Below are 20,972 nucleotides of genomic sequence, written 5' to 3'. Positions count from 1 at the left end.
AAAAGCTACTGAGGATGGTCCACTGGTCCATCATTGTAAGAGATTCCTTCTGGAGTTATGTTGCAAAGCTGAAGCCCGGCAATCTGATGAAGTGTATGAGCAGAGATCAGAGTCTGCAGATCTGTTACAGCAACGTGCAGGTACTCTGCATGCTCCCTCCAAATGGTCCCTCATCTGCCCATTGCTTGGATTCCATCAGAGCTTCCCATCCAAAGTCTAATATAAGATTGAATTTGGAGCCTGCCTCTGCAACTGCAGCATATATGTGGCAAACACGCTCGCTCAGAAACTCAACTGGATGTGTAGAGAGGGGAAGGCTTGTGACCATTTTTCTGTTAGTTCCGGTGGAATGTCATTCTTCTAGGAAGTGGCAGATGTTGCTTCCAGCCCAACAGGCATTTGAGCCCACAGTTGAGTGGCCTAATCGAGACTGTGATGTGGGTCCTGACGAACATTTAGCTGAAGTTTTACCAGCATGCAGACAAGAAAAAGAATGTTCATGTGCCAAAAAAGAGTCTCGGGAGGGAGCAGGGCTGAGTCCTGTGCTTATTACGTAGTAAGGACAGGGTCACTGGGTTCTGGCTGCTGCTCCAAAGGCTGTTTGTATGTTTAATGATGGTGAAACGGTAAGATTAAGCTCATTATTAGCCTTATAGCCAACATGAGATTAACATGACTTCTGTTCTGATATTCATTTTTTACCTGAGTTTGATTTTTAGCTGTAGAAAATTCTAACATCTTAAAAAAAACCCTGTGGGTAGCATTAGTCAGGTAATGGGTGTTAATATCCTAGGATTTAAATATAAGCTTGGGGAAGCTGAGTCTGACATATTTTGAATGTCTACAAAGAGCTTATTACAGCTGCATCTTCATCTTGCAAAGAGATGGTTTAAAATTGTTAAAAGGAAGTGAAATGGGTAGTTACTTCTGGGGCTGTAGAATAGCATCCCTGTATGTAAGATTAGGCACTTCCTGCCCCCAGGGTTTGCAGTTTTGTATTACAGATTATCATTACTGCATACACTTTTCTGATGAGATTGAGAAATTTCTTGAGCTGTAGTGTAAAGCTGCCGAAAACATTTACCACAGACCTGAAGGAATATAATTCTTCCAGAGGCAGCCTCAGGCTTCAGAGGTTTTGTTGCTAAAAGGCAGGCTCAGACTTCCCATGAGATTGTCACAGAGATAAAGACTAAAAGCTCTTCAAAGCTAGGCCTTAGGCACTAACATAAATTAATTCTCTGGTGATGGCTTATGTATGTAAAAAAATGAACAAATATTTACAAAAATGCAGTTTAAATAGAACCTTACCCAACTAGACTAGAAATTAATTTTTAAATATCACCTATTCTTTTGAATTAAACATAAAACCATCTTAATGTAGCTTGAATTTAGACTTCAGAAGGTAAACAAGGAACATGATATTATCTTTCTATATGCCCTTTTCCATATAGGTTATCTTGCTTGTTTCATGCCAAATAGTTACTATCTGTAACTCAATAGACATAGCAATTAATTTGCATAGCAAATAACTACACTGTTACTCTAACTCTATGCTGCATGTTAGCCCAGTCACTTACTAAATATAATTTAGAATAAGGTGCTAAATGAAAGACTGCTCTGTGTTCTGTTCTCACACTCTTCGCTTTCTTACCTTCTAAGTTATATGAACACTAAAATTTGTTCTGAAATTTTGTTCAGCAAAATGTTCTAGAAGAAAAAAAATCTTCTGTGCTGCAAGTGAAGCATTGTAAGTGAAGAGTTAGTTTATACTGGAAATGACTTAACAGAAATATCACTGAAAAAGAGCCAGGAAAAGTCCTGCTGAGAAGCTCTATGATATCAGCATTGAAACTGTAGGGCTGAGAGTCAAGAAGTCTTGATTAATCACAGGCTCCCTTTCTTACTCTGGAGATACTAGTTTACTTCTTGGCCCCCTGTTCTCCACCTTGTAAAACAGAATTATAGGATGATCATATATCTTCAGGTATATAGCAAAGAGCAGTTCTGTAGAATAGTTATTTATCCTGGTCTGAATTGTCTTTACGAAATTCCCGATGTTCGAAGGAGACTTGAGATGGCTTGTTCCCCAAATCAAGTCTGCTGCACCTGACAACCCTCTGGCTCTCAAGTAGCCGTGAGTCGAATGATCTAGAGCAGGTTTTTTTGGTTAGGCTTAATTAAGGCTACCCATGCCTGGTCCATCTTAAGCCTGAATCCAGCCTAGTCCTCAAATTCCTGAGGACAGGGAGAAAACTTGCCTTGCTCTGTATCAGTATCCTCCATCACAGGCTCTAGCCCTGTATTTATAAAATTCTTTGAAATCTTAACTGCAAGAAGCTGTATGAGTATAGAGTAGTTATTATTCTTTAATGTTATTAACAGCAACAAGCAACAGTGCCCAAAGGCATTTTTTCTGGATAATTTGTAGTGTGCAAAACATTGCTATATTATTTCTTTTGCCTTCGTCCTCTCAGCAGGTACTTACTGTGTTATTTCACGTGGTGTAGGTATTAACCTTCCTTGATTTGAAGAACTGCATTTCAGTGTGCTTTTAGTATGGTAATTTGGATGGACTGTGTTATACGAATAACAATGTAGGGCTAAATTTTTATTATTAATTTCTAAGAGCTATTTTTCCATTAGTAATATGTGAGAACTCACATTTTAATAAGTAATATGATGTTACTTTATAGATTCAGAAGTGTGCTCACCTAGAATTACCCGTACTGAGATAACTGCAAGTTTAAATTCCAGCGATGTCATTGGAATTGCTTGTTTACAGGGGTAACCAGGTCCCAGGAATAAATCAGCTGGAGCAAGAAATGCCAGTTTTCTGTGCACTACTGTTTTGAAGAAAACAATTCACACTAGAAGATGATGTTCTAATGTGAAAGCAAATTATGTAACTGATGCAGCAGAACTGCCGTATCATAATTTTTGTGAATGGAGAAGAATGAAGCCAATTTAAAAATCAAGCATTGTTCTGCTGAAATCTGCACTATTTGTCTGGGAAATACTAGATCATCTTTTATTTGATCTGTGCAAAAGGGAGTTCCATGGGTAGGGGAAAAATAAGCTGAAATTTGCAGCTAGCTTTGTACAGTGACTAAAGTAAAAGGTGAAGTTTTATGTAACTTGATTGAAAAGACTAAAAAAATCAGATCATGAATCATTTTAATGTGCTTCAGATATTCAGTTAAATCCTTTAAAATATGATGCTCATTACTCTGAATATAAAAATATGTTACTAAATGCAAGTCGACATTCCTAAATTTGGTGCTTGCCACTTCATCAATGATATAAGCAGAAATGTATTTTTCAGTAGTTGATAGAAGAAGATGTTTTTATCATCTTGTCACTGTTGTCATGGAAACTTGTGTATATCATTGTTAAACAGAGTGTATGTAAGGATCTAACATTCCTGTGACGACTTATTGCTAGCTATTGTATTTTTAGCGTATTTTCTTCAATGCTGTAGTCAATGCTTAAGAACTTGTAAGTTGCCCTTCTGAATTACAGCCATGAACTCAATTACAGGATTAGGGTGTCCAGAGAGCCCTTAGTATAGGGTTCTTTGCTATAAGATTCTTTTCAATACAGAGTTATTAACAGTTTTATTTCCAAATCCATTGCAGCCTATTATAAGCACTTCAAAAATAATATTTACTCTATTCAAGCAGAGTATTTTGCCACAGGAGGCGTTTGGAAAGAATGAGCTATCATTGTAAACTCTCTGTCTTGAAAATTATGGATATTTTCTGATTGTGCATTTTATATATTAAGTGCTTTGTCTTTGAGTACATTGCTAAATTCGTAGTACAGCTCTTGTGTATAGGTGTCTTAACCTGTCGCAAGCAGAACAGTGGGCTAAGAGGGAAGCTTGACTATGACAATCCAGATTTAAACCCTCCTGGAAGAAAAGAATGTGCAACTTGTTTTCGTGTTTAAATCTTATGATAGACACAATTCAAAAAGTAGAAAAAAGGTAGTTTCTCCAAATGAGAACTATTTAAGAGTCAGTAATTTTAAGCACAATAAAGATGTATGTATTACGTAATTACGGGTTTATTTTTGTCTTCTGGGGTATGAATATATTTTAAAATGTACCTTCTCCATCAATTATTTATGATTTGAAATTATTTCTTTTGATCAAAAAACGAAGTTACTTGGATAAATTTTTTATCATTGAACAACTGACTTCTGTTACTTCAAATGTGTTCATTTTTTTTTTTTTTTTTTTTTTAATCCTGGCCTGTTTGGTTTAATCTTTTCTATTTTGGGGAGTTTTCTGAAGACTATTCTGAAATTTGAAAGCTATGATTGTAAATAATTGTCAGTGAAGAACTTAAATTATTTTAGTGTTAGCTATCTGTAGCAATTTGGTGCAAATTTAACTTACTTGAGAGTCATAGTAATGTGAAATATTCCAGAACAGTAAAGTTATAAAGGTTTTTTAAAGGTATGTGTTACATATGGTATTGTTCCCTCCAGAAAGTGACTGAAGTTACAGTATTAGATCTATCAAAACGCCAGAAGTGCAAAAATATGGAGAAGAAAAAACTTAATTAAATACAAGTAAAATAAACAGCTGTGGTTTTAGTTCCTAGACAAATACATTCATTAAGTAGGTGAGGGCTATATGCTGGTGGATGTAATTACAACTAAAATTAAATTTATAGGAAAGGTCCGATTTTCTCTTCCTGGTGTGGGAGGATTCTGTCAGTTCAGGCAATTGAATTTGAAGTAATGGCAAAAGAATTCCTGGTAGGTACACATACCCAGTCTATATGGCTAAGAAAATGTATGCAAGAGTCTGTCTATGAGCCAAATATATCTTTCTATTATTTCACATTACAGTAAGCTGTATATGAATATATAACCTCTGAGAGAGGGAATATCTTTAGCTTTTTAGGATTTATTGAGGCAAAATAAAATTTATTACTGGCTTCATCCCTTTTACCTGCAATCACTGATAATTTTAGCTGTGTATTATATAGTCCTGGCTCTTTCTTCCATAGGATTTAGGTTTGGATAAAATGACAAGGTTGTGCTTGGAAAACTTTGACCGATCTATTATCTAAACATTTCTCCATTTGAGGAGTACTAAGAGAAAAGCCACAACTTCTCTGTTGAATCCCTCTTCTGTTGAATGTGCTTTTGTTGTTCTGGATACCTCACACTTGCACAAGCAATGGGTAATTTCATTTTCTGTCTGTCTTCTGTAGAACAGTCTTATGAAATCTGGGGCACCAGTTGCAGGGCAGAGGGACAGCTTGGATGCGTGCTGCTCTCCACTGGCTACAGGGAACTAGTGTGCAGGTCTCTGAACTACTAGGATACAGGACTAACATCAGGGCTCCAGTTTTGTAGGAAATAGGAATAAATGTCTAGACTATTTGTTGTTGTAATGGCACTAGTAAGAGGTGAGGAGTGCTGAAAAGCCTCAGCTGCTCTGCACCAGGGCTGTTATCTCTGATGGGCTCCCATACCTAGCTGGACACTTGAGTAAGGGGAGAAAGGTTTTGTGACGCTTGGCAAGGGAGGGGAATTCCACAGCTGTGTCAGGAAATGTGGATTAAAGTTGCAATGCAGTCAAGCTTGGCTGATTCTGATCTCAGCTCTTGATGCATCAAATTCTGAAGAGAGCTGTAGGAGCAGTAGATTTTTCAGGGTTCTGATTAAACTCAAAGTATTCGGGGAGGGTTGGAAAGACCAAATTCCTCTGTTATTGAGGATTTAATTTATTGACAAATGAAAAATGATTAAAAAATGGGTGAAACTATGTATCCCCTTTAGGAAATACCATGTTTGAGGATTAAAAGGTATTGTGCAAATGTAGTAGGCAATTATGAATATTGTCAGAAAAATGAAGATGAGGTTTTGGGTTTTTTTTTAGAATGCATTAGTATCTGAAAAAGCTTTATGCTGATTTATTTCAATGTATTTCACAGCTAAGGTTACATCTGCATGGCACAATCTAGTACTCTTATAAATACTCCCACTTCTGAATGAGTTCACTTCTCAGGATAATTAGCTGCGTAGGAAAGAGTTTCTTAACTCAGGCAGTGTCATGCTAGCATAGCTGCACTGCTTCTGGTAACTATGTTACATTGGGTATTATTATGTGAAACCAGTTGTACCATGCAGACACCTGAAATGCTCTGTCGTCAAGATGCAGTTGGGCTAGATGATGTCTCCGTATGTGTTTGCAAAAAATAGCAGTATTTATGTATTTATTAGGCACTGAAAATTAATTCAGTTTTCTGGGTTTCATGGATCAGTATTATAACATCTCATTTCGATTCCCTTTGAAAATACCATTGTCATTCTATGCTTCACCAAAACCCAAAATAAAATATTTTCATTGGATGAAAATCTTAGCTTAGAACCATGAGATATTTGAAGGTTTTGAAGTGTTGTTGATAAATGCAGTGTTAATGATCTTACAGATACAAGCTTATGGGTAAGATTTTTTCTAAATAGCACCATCCCTTGATTTTTTTTTTTTTTTTTTTTTTTTTTTTTTTTTTTTTTTGATTAATGTTAATTGGTATTTTATGTTCAGGAGATGTTAAAACTGGCAGGCTGGGATCCCTTGCTTTCTTTCTGTTTGTGATTGTGATGCTGATAGCCTAACTCTGAACTTGTGCAGGGCTGCTTGGGTCTTCCAGTCTGATAGATGAGTATTTCTAGAAATGAGAAGTAATTGAATCTCAGCACTTACAAATGCCTTGTGTGCTTTTTGAAAAGAGACCACCAGCTGTGTTGTGTTGAATTAATTGCACTTACTTCGGTAATGTGTGTGTCTGTCCAGTAAGAACAGAAAATAACATTTTCACTTTAGGAAAGTCTGTGGGTTCATTTTTACTCACTGGAAGCAGGATAGTTAAAGCACTAGAACTCTATTCTTACTAGGTTTTCCGTCCAGAATTAGAAGGAGCATATTCCTAATGTGTATGTACCTCTCAGTATAATGCTGTGCAGATTTTCCAGCTGCAATACCTTGGTCCTTAACTTGCAACCTGTGCTCAAGTATCACATGTGGGAGTCTACTGAATAGTTTTGAGATTGTGGTGTTTCTGGTACCTTTTCTAGGACAAGCACAGTTTCTGCTGTTGTGTGAAGTGGTAAAGAAGTTCTTTCAGCTCAACAGTACATGTGGATAGTGCAGATCTCAGAAGACTTTTGGGATCATACCATGGAAAAAAAAGTCCAAATTTGTTCAGTGCAGAACTGAGCAAAACTGCTAAATTGTTAAGTGTATCAGGGCCAAAATGAGATGAAGCCTTTTAACCTTTCTGGGTTAGCATCTCTCAAATGTATTTTTGAAAATATTGATAAAAGGATAAGGAGTTGGTGGGGCTTTGGCCATATGTGGACACAGCTGTGTGTGATCAAAGCAGGAAATCTGCATAACTGTGTGCCTGAACCATTTGCATGCAGGACTAGCACATACTTTTGGGAATTGGGCTCCTTTATATACCCCATGTTTCTTCCCCTTCAGCCTCCTCAGGAGATGTGCATTTAGACTACATACTTGAGTAATGTTCTGTGTCAAAAAATAGTACATTGACATAACTGAATGATGGCTACAAGTGTTGGGAGATTCAGCTGTCTCCTTTCAAGGGATAAACCATATAGGTTGATTCTAGAAGGCTTGTCTTTTCCATCTGAAATTCACACACAGTGAAGATTGTCTACTGCAAATACTGTGCTTCTGTGAACCTTCTGGACAATGCACAGTTATTTTGATTGTATTGCAGCTTCTACAAAATAGCCTTGTTTTTCAGGTTTAATTGGAACTGAGATGTGAAACATCCATGCAAGGTGACTGGTAGTGGCAATGCAGAGCTATGCAACTTTCCCTTACAAAATTTTAATGAGTTCATATTGGGTACTTCCCTGAAGAACCCACTTCCCCCCATTTTGTGTATTTTAAGATATCTATAATGCAATAATAAAATCTACTTTTTGGCCTGTATCATACAAATATTATTGGATAGACATAGCTTAGCAATCCATTACAGTGTTCTCAAAACGCTGCACAATTGGGTTTTCTTTAATATATACAGTTTCATGTCAGAATGAATGACTTGCACGCTGCTAATAGCATCCTAATGCACTACTAAACCCTGCAACTTTTAAAGGGTAATAACAAATTATTCTCTGAATTATATCTGGATATATTTAATTTTCAGGTTTGCTTTATTGCACAGTGAATGTTATCTGATAGTATTCAGTGTTTTGAGGAGGATAAAAAAGGCAGGCAGGTTTCTATATCATATAGTCTCTTACTGCATCTGTTATGTGAAGAGTGCCATTTTGAGTAACTTATGTATGGTTAGCTGATACTGTGATATTTTCCCCTTGTTCCCTTTTTACATAGTATTATATTTTTCTTTAATATGGTGAGTTATAGCAGCTGCCTTGCAACCCCTGTGTTACGGAAGTTACATGGGACATGTCAATGTTGGATGCTGTGCTATGCCTGACCCAGATGATGTAAAAATGGGGAAAGATGAATTCTATCAAATCAGTTGAAGGTCACACTAAAGAGAAAACAGATCTTTATTATGCAGAAGCCACTACAAGAAAACCACAATTAATATACAGATTTTGATATGTCCAGATGCTGAAAACCCACCAGATACAATGTAAGCATGTAAAAATCTGAACAGTTTTTACTTTGCCATTTTGACCATATTTGCTTTCTGGTGCAATAAATAGCAAAAGATTTCCTCATAGTCAGCAACCTTTGCAGCTAGTAATAGCTCTTCTCTACTCTCGTAAATATTTTAAAATGTCTCCACTTAAAAAAATTATTAAATGTAGGAGGGAAAGGGAAATTAACTGCACTGTGGGAATATAGTATTTACAATATTATCACAAAAACCCAAAATTGAAGTCTTGGTGCTGCCTTTCTGTCTGACACTTTTGTAGGTGCTCTGTCTGCTTAACATGTGGTCCTTGAAGTCATGCATGCATCTGTTCTTTAGGAATATGTTTACTGTGGTCATAATCTTAAAAAATGACTTGTTACTGTGAATGCCCATCTTATAAGACCAAACCATTTGTTTCCATAAAGATGAAACATCCTGAGCTCCAAAGTAGTCAGCATAAATTACAGGTAATTCTCAACTATACCAACCAGACTTCTAGGTTTCAACCTGAACTTCAGCAATGTCAATCCAAATCTGAACTTTAGCAGGTTATATTTGAAGTAGCAGAATGGAATATCTTGAAGCTTTTTGTACTATTAACATATGAAGAATTCTGTGACTTGATTACTATAGACTGAAAGCAGTTTCTGCCTCTGTTCTCAATATTATTTTCAAATTTCCAGACCCTCACTAAGTCAAATGCTATTTTTTTCCTCTTCTTTGAAATGTTTCTTTTTCTAAGGAAATGTATGTTTTTAAATAAGCTCTAAGGACATTGTGTTTGAGCACAAGTACTTACAATTCTTTGAATACATTTTTTGAGAGCACACATTCCTTATGTCTTTGCCCAATTGCAAAGCTGTCTAGTGGTGAAACACTTAGCTGGCTGAAGTTCAAAATCATGACCTCTATAAAATGAGAAGTACATAAGCAACAGTTTTTAAAGAAAAATAATGTTAAGATGCTGGTTACTCCGACTGGTCCTGTAATTCCTCCTTGCATGTTTTGCAGAAGCAAACACTGTGACACCATATCCATCAGCATAAGGATTTCTCTCAGTTTCATTGCAGCTGGAGTTGATGACTTCATACTGAAAAAGGCTGGTTTTGAGAATGCAGACCATGGCAGTTTTTAACAATGAAGGAACAGTCATATCTGTATAAATACATAGTCATGTATACTTGTAAGTATACAAATGTGTTTGTATCTGTGTATGCATGGGTTTAACCTTCAGCTGACGTAATATGCAAAGCATTTTAGGAATTTTATATGCTTCTTGTAAAAGGAATACTTCCTGAAAAATATACCAGCAGTTACATCTACTGGAAAAGTAGAAGAATGTGCTTTTTAAAATCAAAAAGCTCTGTTATTGAACCAACAAAATAAAGTTTAATGATAACTGGTTTTGGAATCAGTGATACATTGAATCTTGGAACTGGGCAGTTTTCCCATAACTCTAGAGTCAACGTACCCCTTTTAAGCCTGTTAATTTTACTAAATTACTTATGTTATGAATTAACTGCATCACAGTATTTTAATTAACTGTGTTCATAGTAGTTTTAAAAATAGTTTACTGGGATAGGTCATTTAATTATATTTTATCTGTAAGAAAGCATTAGCTCTGCTGCGACTGATAGCTAGCAAGGCCATCTGCAATGCCTTTCAGTTCACTCACTCTGAATTGTTCAGATAAAGACTGTCAAGTGCTGCCTAAATAAGGAAGGAGCATTGGTAGAGTTAAGTGCAGTGGAGGACACAAGTGAAGCGTTGATTCCAGGCATGCTGGAGGGTCTGAGCTGTGTCCTGCAGTACTGAACCTTTTTAGAGTTTTCATTGTTGTTTTCTGCAAAGCATTAAAATGCAAGTGTCTGTCATTCAGGATCTCAGAGAAGATGAAAATGTGGATGAGGAAGAAGAAGAAAGGGTGAGTTAAACCCCAATAAATTTGACAAGTATTTTTTTTCCTTTTGTTGGTATTAATTTAGGACAATAAACGTGGAATGATTACTTTTCTCTTACAGGTCTTCCTCAAGCCTGTTATTGAGGACAGAAATATGGAACTGGCCCGAAAATGCAGTGAAATTATAAGTGATGTAAGTGACAATCACTGCTTGGATCCTTAGATCTGTATTTCTCTTTTCAAGTGGGTTTATATTTACAATATTTTTTCAGATATGTAGAGTGCAGTGTGTGCACCTCTAAGGCTCAAATATAAAAGCATGCAAAATAATAGAAAAGCACAGCCTACTCTGGCACTTTAAACTATCAGTCGCAGAAGGACGAGCTTTTTAGGGTACTGGGATGGTATGAAGCATAGGCCTCAGGAGGGAGAATGTTCCAAAAAGTGGGTCTCACATGAAGAGTGTCTCCCGTAAGAACACCTTGGCTGATTTCATCAGGAAAATGTTTTTTCTAGTTGCAGTCTAAGGCTATGAAACTTGATTGTTTTGAACAGAACTGGGTGCCAGTATACACAGCTGTAAGAAGGGATGATAAAAATAAAACAGGTGAATTTTGATTGTTATTTATTGATCTGTGGTGACAGATGCTCATAACTGCTTAGCATATTATTGAATTACACTTATAGAAAGAATACACTGAGATGCTAGAATATCTTTACAAATTATTTAGCTACAAAAATCTTGACTTAGTTCCTGTAGATTTTCAAAACTGTTGATCAGATATGGAAATGATATAAACATCATAGATCAGATCCAAGACATTTTAAATTGCAGTTGATCCAAATGTTTCAATGTAACAGCATCAGGTTTACCAGTTTATTTCTGTGTCCTTCTGGGAGAGTGTCTGAAGCATAACTTTGTCCCTTCACATGAATGGGAGTTAAGAGTGATAAGAGTGATAATTCTCCTGCGAGGATGGTGGCTGGTAGCAGAGGAGACATTACTGAGGAGAGTCGCTTGCTTTAACAAGCGTTCTTCTAAAGAAACTGAAAAATGTCATCTGGCTTGTGTTGTAATCTGATATTTAGGTTCGGGATGTTATTGTTCAAAGTGAATGAGTATGTTGATTTTACGAAGACAGAATATTCAGAATCTGCACTTACGGTATAAATTCTTAGTGGTTACATATCAGAAAAGAATAGGTAACTCAGAAAACCAGTGTCTGGGATGTGTAGGTGTTACAGTGCTGCCTTGAAAGTGTGATGTGAGAGGGTCAAGGTTTCCTCTTTGTCTGTACGCTGTCTGGACTTTAATTTTCACAGAAAGAGTGCTGAAAATTGGATAGATCCTTAAGAGAAGTTACCAAGACAGCTCCCTTGCAATCCCAAGCTACTTTAGGAAGTGGTAGAGTTTATTATTGTGCTGGGGGAGTAAGTTCCTTACCCTGCACATTTCATTGTGGAGGCCAATAAACTGCAAGGAGACGGTTGGTGACTTATTAACATTCAGAACTTTAAAAATATTCTTCATCCTATTTTAGCACGAGTCTTTGCACAAACTACTGTTTGTGTGGGTGTATCATTGGTGCACGTCTGTACATTTTATGAGTACAGTGGTTTATGGGGCTTGCAGTTTGCCTTTAAGGTGACCTTGGACAGCTGCCTGTGTCCTTGCTGACTACGAGACTGGGTGATTGTCCTTTTCTGCCGATGGAGCTGTCAGCACAGCCCCTCTGTCAGAATGCAGTGCCAGGGGTGCTTATGGCTGAGATACTGGGATTGAATTACGCTTGCCCTGCGTTCTTTGCAGGATGACTTTGATTTGGCAATATGGTTTTAAAAAAGTGTTATTATGGCAGCTCTTAGTGTGTGTGTAACTGTCAGCCTTGAGCTGTACGTTGGGGAAGTTGTGAAGTGTTTATGCGCTCTGGTTCTTGAGGAAATCCCTGTTTTCATTTGAGGTTGGCAGATGTTTGTTCTGTGGCTGTGGTACCCCCTGGATTGTTTCTCCCTAAAGCCATTTCATTTAATCTCCCTCCATTATGCAATTCTCTTCCACAGATGTTTTCAAAACTGTCATGTGTGTTTGATTTATATGTATTGCCTTTCTTTCCAGACCTTTTCTCAGTATTGAAATTAAGCCTGTCCATTTGCCTGTATTAGTTATATTTTAGTATATTTTCATCTCTTATTTGTTCGAATGTGTAATGTTGCTAATACTGTTATAAACAGAGAGATGAATTACTATACAAGTTAAATGATCATTGACCAAACTAACATACTCCTTTTGGTAGAGAGGCAGACACTCTGGCTTCTGAAGTTTCTGCTGAATTCTGGTAATGTATGGTATCAGTAGTTCTTTACCCCTATAGCAAAAAGTAGTACTACTTACCATTTAATTATCCTTGTACAGAGTCAAACTTTGCTTTAGCATGTCTTTTTGTTATAAAGCAAGGGCCAAAGAGCCCTAGAGCCAACTGCAAAACCAGAGTGCTTTTCCACTCATACCAATGGTGTTGTGACCACCTAATTCAGGGTGTAGCTGTTTCTCTGGACTCACCATTACTAGTCACAGCCTCTATCTCAGGAGGGTTTTGAGGTAAAAATTGCTGGAGACTAGTAAAATACTGTAGGACAACAACACTGTGTACTTGCCCTATTCTCATGCTTTTCTCTAGGTTTCTGTGGCCACAGATAGAGGATTTTTTTATTAGATGAATGTGTGGTCTGGCAAAGCTTATGAGAGATTATAAATTAAGAAATGTAGGGTTGGAAAGGGAATCCTTAGTAGAAAAAAGTTCCCTTTTGGTCTAGCATAAGAGCTAGATAAGAAGATTCAGACCTTTTTTTGGCTTTTCTAAGCTTAAATGGGTCTTTGAGAGATGACAGTTTTATAGTGAATCTTGGCATGATGACTGTCAACATGGTTACATCATTGATGTTAAGATATTAGTAACAGTTTTTTGAGTATTTCATATTAAAGTTAGGTAGATACGTACCCTTGAATACAAAGAAAAGGTAGCTGCTTAAATTCAGCTGTTACCATCAGAGCCTTTCTTCTAACCCACAGTCTCCTCCTGTGTTCCCCCTGTGAAAAAGGCTGAACAGGCCATGGGTGAGATGAATTTTCTTGGCGAGCCAGGAAGCTTCAGCCTGAAGGTTGGATACCCTTGTTCTATAAAGTTGATTTTGCCATATAACATCCATTAAGGAAAATATGCAATTTGAAGCTCACTGTTTTGGTGGTTGTCTAGGAATTTTTATCCACTTTTACTGGATAGCTGTGCTGCTGGTCTAAGTAGTTTTATGATGAGTCAGGAAGAAGAAAGAAATCAGGAGGGAGCTATTAAAAACTGGGCCTTTAGTGAGCCATTGGACTTCAAAACTATATCAAAAGAGCAGTGGTGGCTCCAGGCCATCATTTGCGAATTTTTTGTATTATCTGGGGTTTGCAAGGCTTACCAGATCTACTCAAACTAAACAGCATATTTTGTGGGGAAGGGTAGGTCACTCATGGGCAAAATTTCCAAACTTTGAAGAGGAATAATAGCTTCTCTGCCTATTCCTTCCAGACACTGGTTATATTCAGTCATAGCCAACCTCTTAAGTATCTTGCTTACATAATTTACAATAAATACACTTTTAAAGTGTAGATGTCATGACTTCATTATACTTGTTCCGTTTTATATTCCATCTTTCCGATTCCAAGTGATGCGGACACTTCCATGGCAGAATGGAGTGTGTTGGTTCAGAGTTTGACCACACATTTTATTATATGTCTTCTCTAAATTGCCAATTTGAGCCTGTGTGCATTTGGTGGCTTCTATGAGTTACTATAATAAGTATGACTAGTAAAGGAGTAAGGAGGTGACATTAGTCCTTTACTGCTTTTGGTTATTTTGAAAGTGTGAATTCTACAGGAGAATAAATTTGATTGTTTCTTCTAGTCGTGTCCTGTCATGCCACCTACTCCCCCCCGCCATTAAGAGGTATCTTAGGAAGCTTTAATGTTTGATTTTTGAATGTAATTATTGCTCTGTAATTAACATGGAGAGCTGTGGGTGATTTATCTAAGTTGTGAGCAGCAACACTCTTCATCTCCTCTACCCTAGTCTCAGCTTTACAGAAACTTCTACTGGGAACCCCATCAAACCTAACCAGTAGGCAGTCAGCTCTGTAGATTGTCCATGTCCCTTCTCAGCTGTATTGCTGTGAATGAACATAATTCTACAAAGCATTTTTATAAGCTGTTCATGTTCACTTGCAAAGACATGCATGCATGTGTGTAGTATGAACAGTAAGTGCCTGCTTGATTTTGTCATAAAACTGCCCATTTTGGGTGTTGCTTTGTGATTACCTGGGAGTTCAGTGTCACACATGAACCATTGGATTTGTCAGTTCCTGAGTAAAATGGTGACACACAGCAATTTTACACCCGTTTTTCACTGAACAGTTTTTATTTAGAAAACACTGTAATCCACAAAGGCAGACAATAGGATTTGGTAATGAAATGTAGATTCCTTCAGTGGTCTAAATGTGGATGAGCTCAATAGTAACCAAAATTATTTCCTGTGTGGGGATTATATACTCATCAGTTTGAGATGAATTTGGCATTATCTCATGCATTTTGTAGTGGACAAAAAGTTTGCCTCAGGAAGTACAGGAGCTGCTTCCGTGTAAGCTGCCATCCTTCTCATGGACTTTCCCAGTCCCTGTAGAGGAGTGGAGACTAGGACTTGTGATATCCATTAAGGATTCAGAGAAAGAGGAAATTAAGACTGCATATTTCTATAATGCTCAGATGCAGATCATATTGCTTCTGTCAGTGCTTGTCAGCAAGTCTAGAGTGCATAAATGCAAGCTGCTGTAGTGCAGAATGTGAAAATGAGGTTAGAGATATGGTAGCGGATAATAACCATGAAAGCTTAATACTAAATAATTCAATTTGCATTGAACTGAAGTATTCTATATACGAAGAAAGAAATGTCACTAAAACCATTTAAGGCTGTGTAAAGTGTCTGTTTTTAAAACTTATTTAGTCCACCTCATTTTAATTCGCCATCTTTCTTCACATAGTTCTTACATAATAAAGGTCCCTACACATTCACCACATCCATAGATTTTATCTTTCTTGCAGTCTCACTAATACAAACAGTAACTCTGACTTCATCAAAAGTCATGTGATTATTATACCTGCTCATATTATTTGCTTCATGGTAAGAAAAAGGTTGGTTGTTTTTCTTTTTTTAGAAAATAAACTTTTTTCTTTTCAAATATGTTGTGGTGTTCTACTTCAAAAGTGGTTTCCCTGGTCCATACATATAATTTAAAAAATGGCTCAATTTAAAATTTGTTTGCTTTTGAAGAAATTCTGTTGCTCCTTGTATGTCATGACTGTTGGGGTACTTTGTCGGCAATAATTTGGCAGTCAATTTATTCATGTAACTCTTGGATGAATAAATGGGCACTTGAATGTGTTATACAGATTCTGTGCTTGCTAGATCTGTGTTAAAAGTTTTATCTTTGAGATCAGTGACCAAGGTGATCCATGATTCAATTCTCCTTTCTTTAGAGATACTAGAACATCTACAACAGAAAAATGGTGTCCTTCTCATCTTTAATAATAAAGAGTTCTGTGACTTTTACAAAGCCTTGATACTGTATGTGAGAACTGGGTGTTTCTCTTTATGGCTTAATTTGATCCGGCCTGAGGTATTTGCAAGCCACCCAGCAGAGCATTCATAAATAAAATTTAAAAAAATAGCCTTTTTAATCTTTCTTTATTCCTTTTTAGGAAAAAAAAAAAAAGAAAATTAAAATTCTTTGTTCTCCTCTTTATAGATACACTATAAAGAAGAGTTTAAAAAATCCAAAGGCAAGTGCATATTTGTGCCTGACACCCCACAGCTAAAACATGTGAAAAGTCTTGGAGCTTTTATTTCTGAGGTAAGACCTAAAAGATTGAAGAATTCCTATTGATTCTTATTCTTCCTAAAAACTCTTTCAATTGAATGTAGTGGTTTTTAGCAGGGGAAGGATGGCTTATTTGAAATAACAATTCTGTTTAAAGCTGAAGTAACTTAAAGTGCTGTAATTAGTGTACACTGTATGTGTGAGTAATACAACATTTTTATTTGGGGATTCCAAGATATTTTATTAATGGTTCTGAGGCAGTCCTAGCTATCACATTTTATGGATGGATAAACTCAGGAATGGGAAAAGGATTTCTTGTTACATATTCTCAGTGATGGGGTTTGCAAATTTTCCCTGTGCATTTTCCCTGCTGTTGGAGAATTCACAGCCTGACATCAGATAAGAGGGAGCTGTTACCATGTTATCACCCCTGTCCTGCTCCTTCAGCGGGGGCTGGAGCAGACATCAGGGCAATGTCTGAGCACTTGCATGTGTATATGTGCATACCCATGGCAGAGTTTTGTGTGTTCACAAACACACACACAGACAGACAGATACACGTACTGTACAAGAGCAGAGCCATGTCCCAGGTAGATGGTGCCGTAGGATTGCATCTCTGATATTTTCTACAGATGAGAACAGCAGCAGGAGTTTTATATGACAGAGAGTTGCTTTCCTTAAGGAACTTTTGGTCCTGAGTGATTTTTCTGTCACCATGACCTTTGGAAGACTTAAGTTTTTGTTGCCTTATTTTTTGTGCTACCTTTATGATTATGATAAAGAGGATCCCAATATCCCTGTCTGGAGTTATGTAATTTATATATATTCTATATTCTATTTCTCATATACACCAGTTTGCTGTGTGGCTACATTCAATATAAATGCATCTCATGCATATTTTTGTTATATTTATCTTCACATTTTCTGAGATAAAGTGACAAATCCTAAGGGACATAAATGTGTTGAAATTATGTTTTCTAAGAGACTATTGTAGTCTACAAAAACACAATATAGAGCGTTTATTGAATTGATCAGTGTGATCAATTAGTCAAAGATTTAGAGATATAAAGATCTTTCAAAATTTAAAAACTCATATGTTTTATGTGATGACTCCATTGTGCACTCTGCTTATTGCAGCACTACCTGAAGCCAATGGTGTGACAAATCGTTTATCTTGTAACTTACTGACCTCTAGTGTCCCATAACCTGTTTTTGCAAAACTTGAACACTTAAATTCTTAACAGCATGTTTGCTGCAGTGAAAAAGAGCCCTCTGTTTTGGGAAACAGCAAAAAATTTTACAGCAAATTATTGATATATCTATAATACATGTGCCTAACTGGTCTCTAATGAATAGCTATGTATTGCACAGTAAATTAATGACGTTAACCAGTATCACTTAAGATATCTTTCATATTTATGATCACTTTCGCAGGAATACTTCACATTATTGTTTTATGAACTTGAAAATCTTAGATCTGAAGCAAAAATCTCCCAGATTTTGAACTGTTATTCTGACCTGTTGCATAAAACCCTGTTGTGAAGAATTGGTAGTGCTGAACAGGGGACAAAATAAGGGATATATAAAAAGTAGTTTTTAAATGAGTCTGTAATATGAAAAGATGAAGGAGAAATGATGGCAGACATGCTGACCTCAATGTTCCTGTCCTTTCCAGTTACATTTAATTGCTACTACTTATTAATTTGTAAAATATTTTTGTTGGGCTCTCATTGCTCCCGTCCTGTAAAACTTGGGAAAATGGAAAGAAAAAAACATAATTTTGGGGTTTTTTTGAAATATTTTTTAAAAGGATAGAAAAATAACTGGCTTATCTTATTTTATACTCCCCCTAAAATTAATTAGTTTAATTAGGAGATACTTTTCATTGTTTCATGAAGTAGAAACATACACCTAAAGTACTTTAAAGTTATTATTCAAAGATCTGGTTTTGCTTGAACGTTCATGACAGCATTAGATTGTTCCAGTTCTAATGCTCTATGCCTATTTACTTAGTAGGAAAAATAGGTAGTATGATTACTGTGTCTTAATTTTTACATTCTATGTCACCTTTTTCTCCCTTCTAGGTGAAGTATAAGGGAGCTGCTAAGAAAGACCTTTCCAACTCTCTCTATCAGCAGATGCCAGCCACAATTGACAGTGTATTTGCAAAAGAATTAACACAACTTCAGAGCAAGGTACAATTTTAGAATCACAAAAAAGATTTTTAGATGAATTGTGCGACAGAATGAGACCAATGCAAACAATATATTTGAACAAATACTTGATTGCCTGCTTGATTTATTGGAGTGAGCTTATCATCCAGAGTTTCTCACCATAACTTCTTAACTTCAAGAACTGCTCACTTTTAAAATGTTGACAATCTTACCTCTTATGGTTATTAAATATAAATTCAAAGATTGCTAGTGCATTCATTAATCCAATGAAATCCATTACGAGTCCATGAAGGCAATAAGGAATTATTTAATTCAGTGACATTGCAGTGCATTTATGGAATAGACAATTATTGTATAACAGCCATTTCAATTTGGGTGTTTTGTTAGCTTTATAAAATGTTTGATGCTGAAGGAAAAAAAAAATACTTTAATGGCTTTTAAAGGCACTTATTTGTAGCAGTAAATGTGTTTCTGATGGTCTACATGCTACCACTCATGATAAATTTTACAGAATTAAAAATATGAAATACAATATATTGAACACAGTGTAAAAACATGCAAACAACCAGTAAAATAGTAAATTCCTGTTCAGTTGCCTCCCGGGGCTTAAAAATATAATACCCTTAATGTACACAGGTGACCCTTCACTTCCGTTGATCTCAGTGGAATTGTGTTAAGTATGTTTAATATGAATGAAGATACAGATTTTCATTGTTACTCATGAGAATTATGGCTGATAGACAGTCATGACTTTCTGCCCACTAAGCCTTTCCACATTTTTCGTGATTTGCCTTTTTCCTCTCTTAAATATATTAGCTATGTGTAGCTTAATACAGCCAGTGTGTGAAGTGAACACACTCCTAAATCCGTATAATTGATTTGATCTCAGTATGCATTCTTCTAATGTAATGTTTTTTTTCAAACAAAGGAAAAATATTCATAACAAAAGAAAGCATTGAAATCTCAGGACAACATTTTAGTTTTCATAGTTTGGAACGGAACATATATACACTCAATTCAAAGCAGCATAGAGGCTGAAATGACATTAATGTGACATTTCATTGTAAAGTGAGTGATTAGAAGAATTACAGTAGAAATAAATTGGGAATTAAACTTGTATAACATTTTTAAACCGTTAGCTTGATTTATAAAACATTAGTTAACTAGTTTGCCACAGATTTACTCCTGGATTCATTCCAAATGAGTACATTCTACATTAGTTTACGCAAATGAGGTTAATTAATATCGGTGATGTGGCAGAAAAGATAAATAACTGAGACTAAAAATGAAACCGTTCAATTCATCAGAAGAACCCTTTTAAGGAAAAGACTGATATTTTCATTTGATATTTTTGAAGGTTTTTTTGAATCATTCAACAGTCATAGAGAAACAGATATGCATATAGGATGAGTTATATTTAAGCAGAAACTTTTCCTGTAAAATTCATACCATCCCCTTAGGAATAGATGCATTGTAAATCATAATCTACCATTAAAGTTAAAGATACGCTGACACGTTTTTCCAACTTGTGGTTACTGTTGCACTGGACCTGAATTTAATGCTACTTTGAGAGGGATCCTAGGGGATTTTCTAGTGGAAAATCTTCTCTGCGGTATTCAAATCTAATCCATATTGTGCCTATCACTGCGATACCTAAGTAGCTAATACAAGGATTTCAGATTTCAGCTGGGTCAGGATGTGGCAGAGAGGATTTCGGCTGCATCAGTCTAGCTGGGATTGTGGATTTACAGGTCATCGCTTTGGCAAGAGGAGACCAAAGGTGCGCTGCAGGGCGGAGAGGGAACTGCAGCATCTGGCCGTTGTGCCAACTCCTCTGTAAAGAGATGGTTGCAAGCGCAGAACTGCAGTCTGTTTCTCAGCTATAGCAAGCTGGTTTTAAATAGATGCTGATTTCCTGAGAGGTGGAAAATAGGAGTATGTGTCCTCCTCTCCATCCACTTTAGAAAAAATTTACACCTCTGACTCCCTTTTCATGCTTCTTGGATGCAAGGCCAGGCTCAAATGCTTTTTCAGCCAGATCAAGCAGGTGCTCTCGCTCTGTGATGCTGTGCTCTTGGCAGTGTCCGTGGCCTCATCTGCCAAGCAGGTGTGTAGAGACTAGGCGGTCATGGTGTGCAAGCCACTGAGTCTCCCTGCCACTGCCTGCTGGCCCAGGACTGCCAAGGCTGGTGTGGCTGTGCTGGGTGATCTCCCCACACAGGTGTGTCCTCAGCAAATGGTCTCTCCTGTGATTTGAAGTTGATCCTGAAATGGTGCTGCTGCCCGACAGCTCTATTTTCAGCCTACCTAGATCTAGCCCAA

At 36.7% G+C, this 20,972-nt stretch overlaps 1 protein-coding gene across 7 annotated transcripts in view; it reads left to right on the top strand.

Moving 5' to 3' along the window:
- Positions 1-20,972, top strand: part of NEBL (nebulette) — a 255,004-nt gene that overhangs the window by 149,012 nt on the left and 85,020 nt on the right. For 3 of the 7 annotated variants that reach the window (XM_071805208.1, XM_071805210.1, XM_071805207.1), the window contains exons 1-4: positions 10,405-10,587; positions 10,685-10,756; positions 16,405-16,509; positions 18,561-18,671. The exons of 2 other annotated variants lie outside the window; for them this stretch is intronic. In XM_071805208.1, the coding sequence (XP_071661309.1) occupies positions 10,522-10,587; positions 10,685-10,756; positions 16,405-16,509; positions 18,561-18,671 (354 nt within the window). In that variant the 5' untranslated portion in view covers positions 10,405-10,521. Of the gene's footprint in view, positions 1-9,624; positions 9,763-10,403; positions 10,588-10,684; positions 10,757-16,404; positions 16,510-18,560; positions 18,672-20,972 lie in introns of those variants that run through there. 2 more of the 7 variants (XM_071805211.1, XM_071805209.1) reach the window with 2 other exon arrangements.

The sequence above is a fragment of the Patagioenas fasciata genome, chromosome 2, assembly GCF_037038585.1.
Source record: "Patagioenas fasciata isolate bPatFas1 chromosome 2, bPatFas1.hap1, whole genome shotgun sequence".
Lineage (NCBI taxonomy): Eukaryota > Metazoa > Chordata > Aves > Columbiformes > Columbidae > Patagioenas > Patagioenas fasciata.
This window is presented reverse-complemented; position numbering and strand designations above follow the sequence as displayed.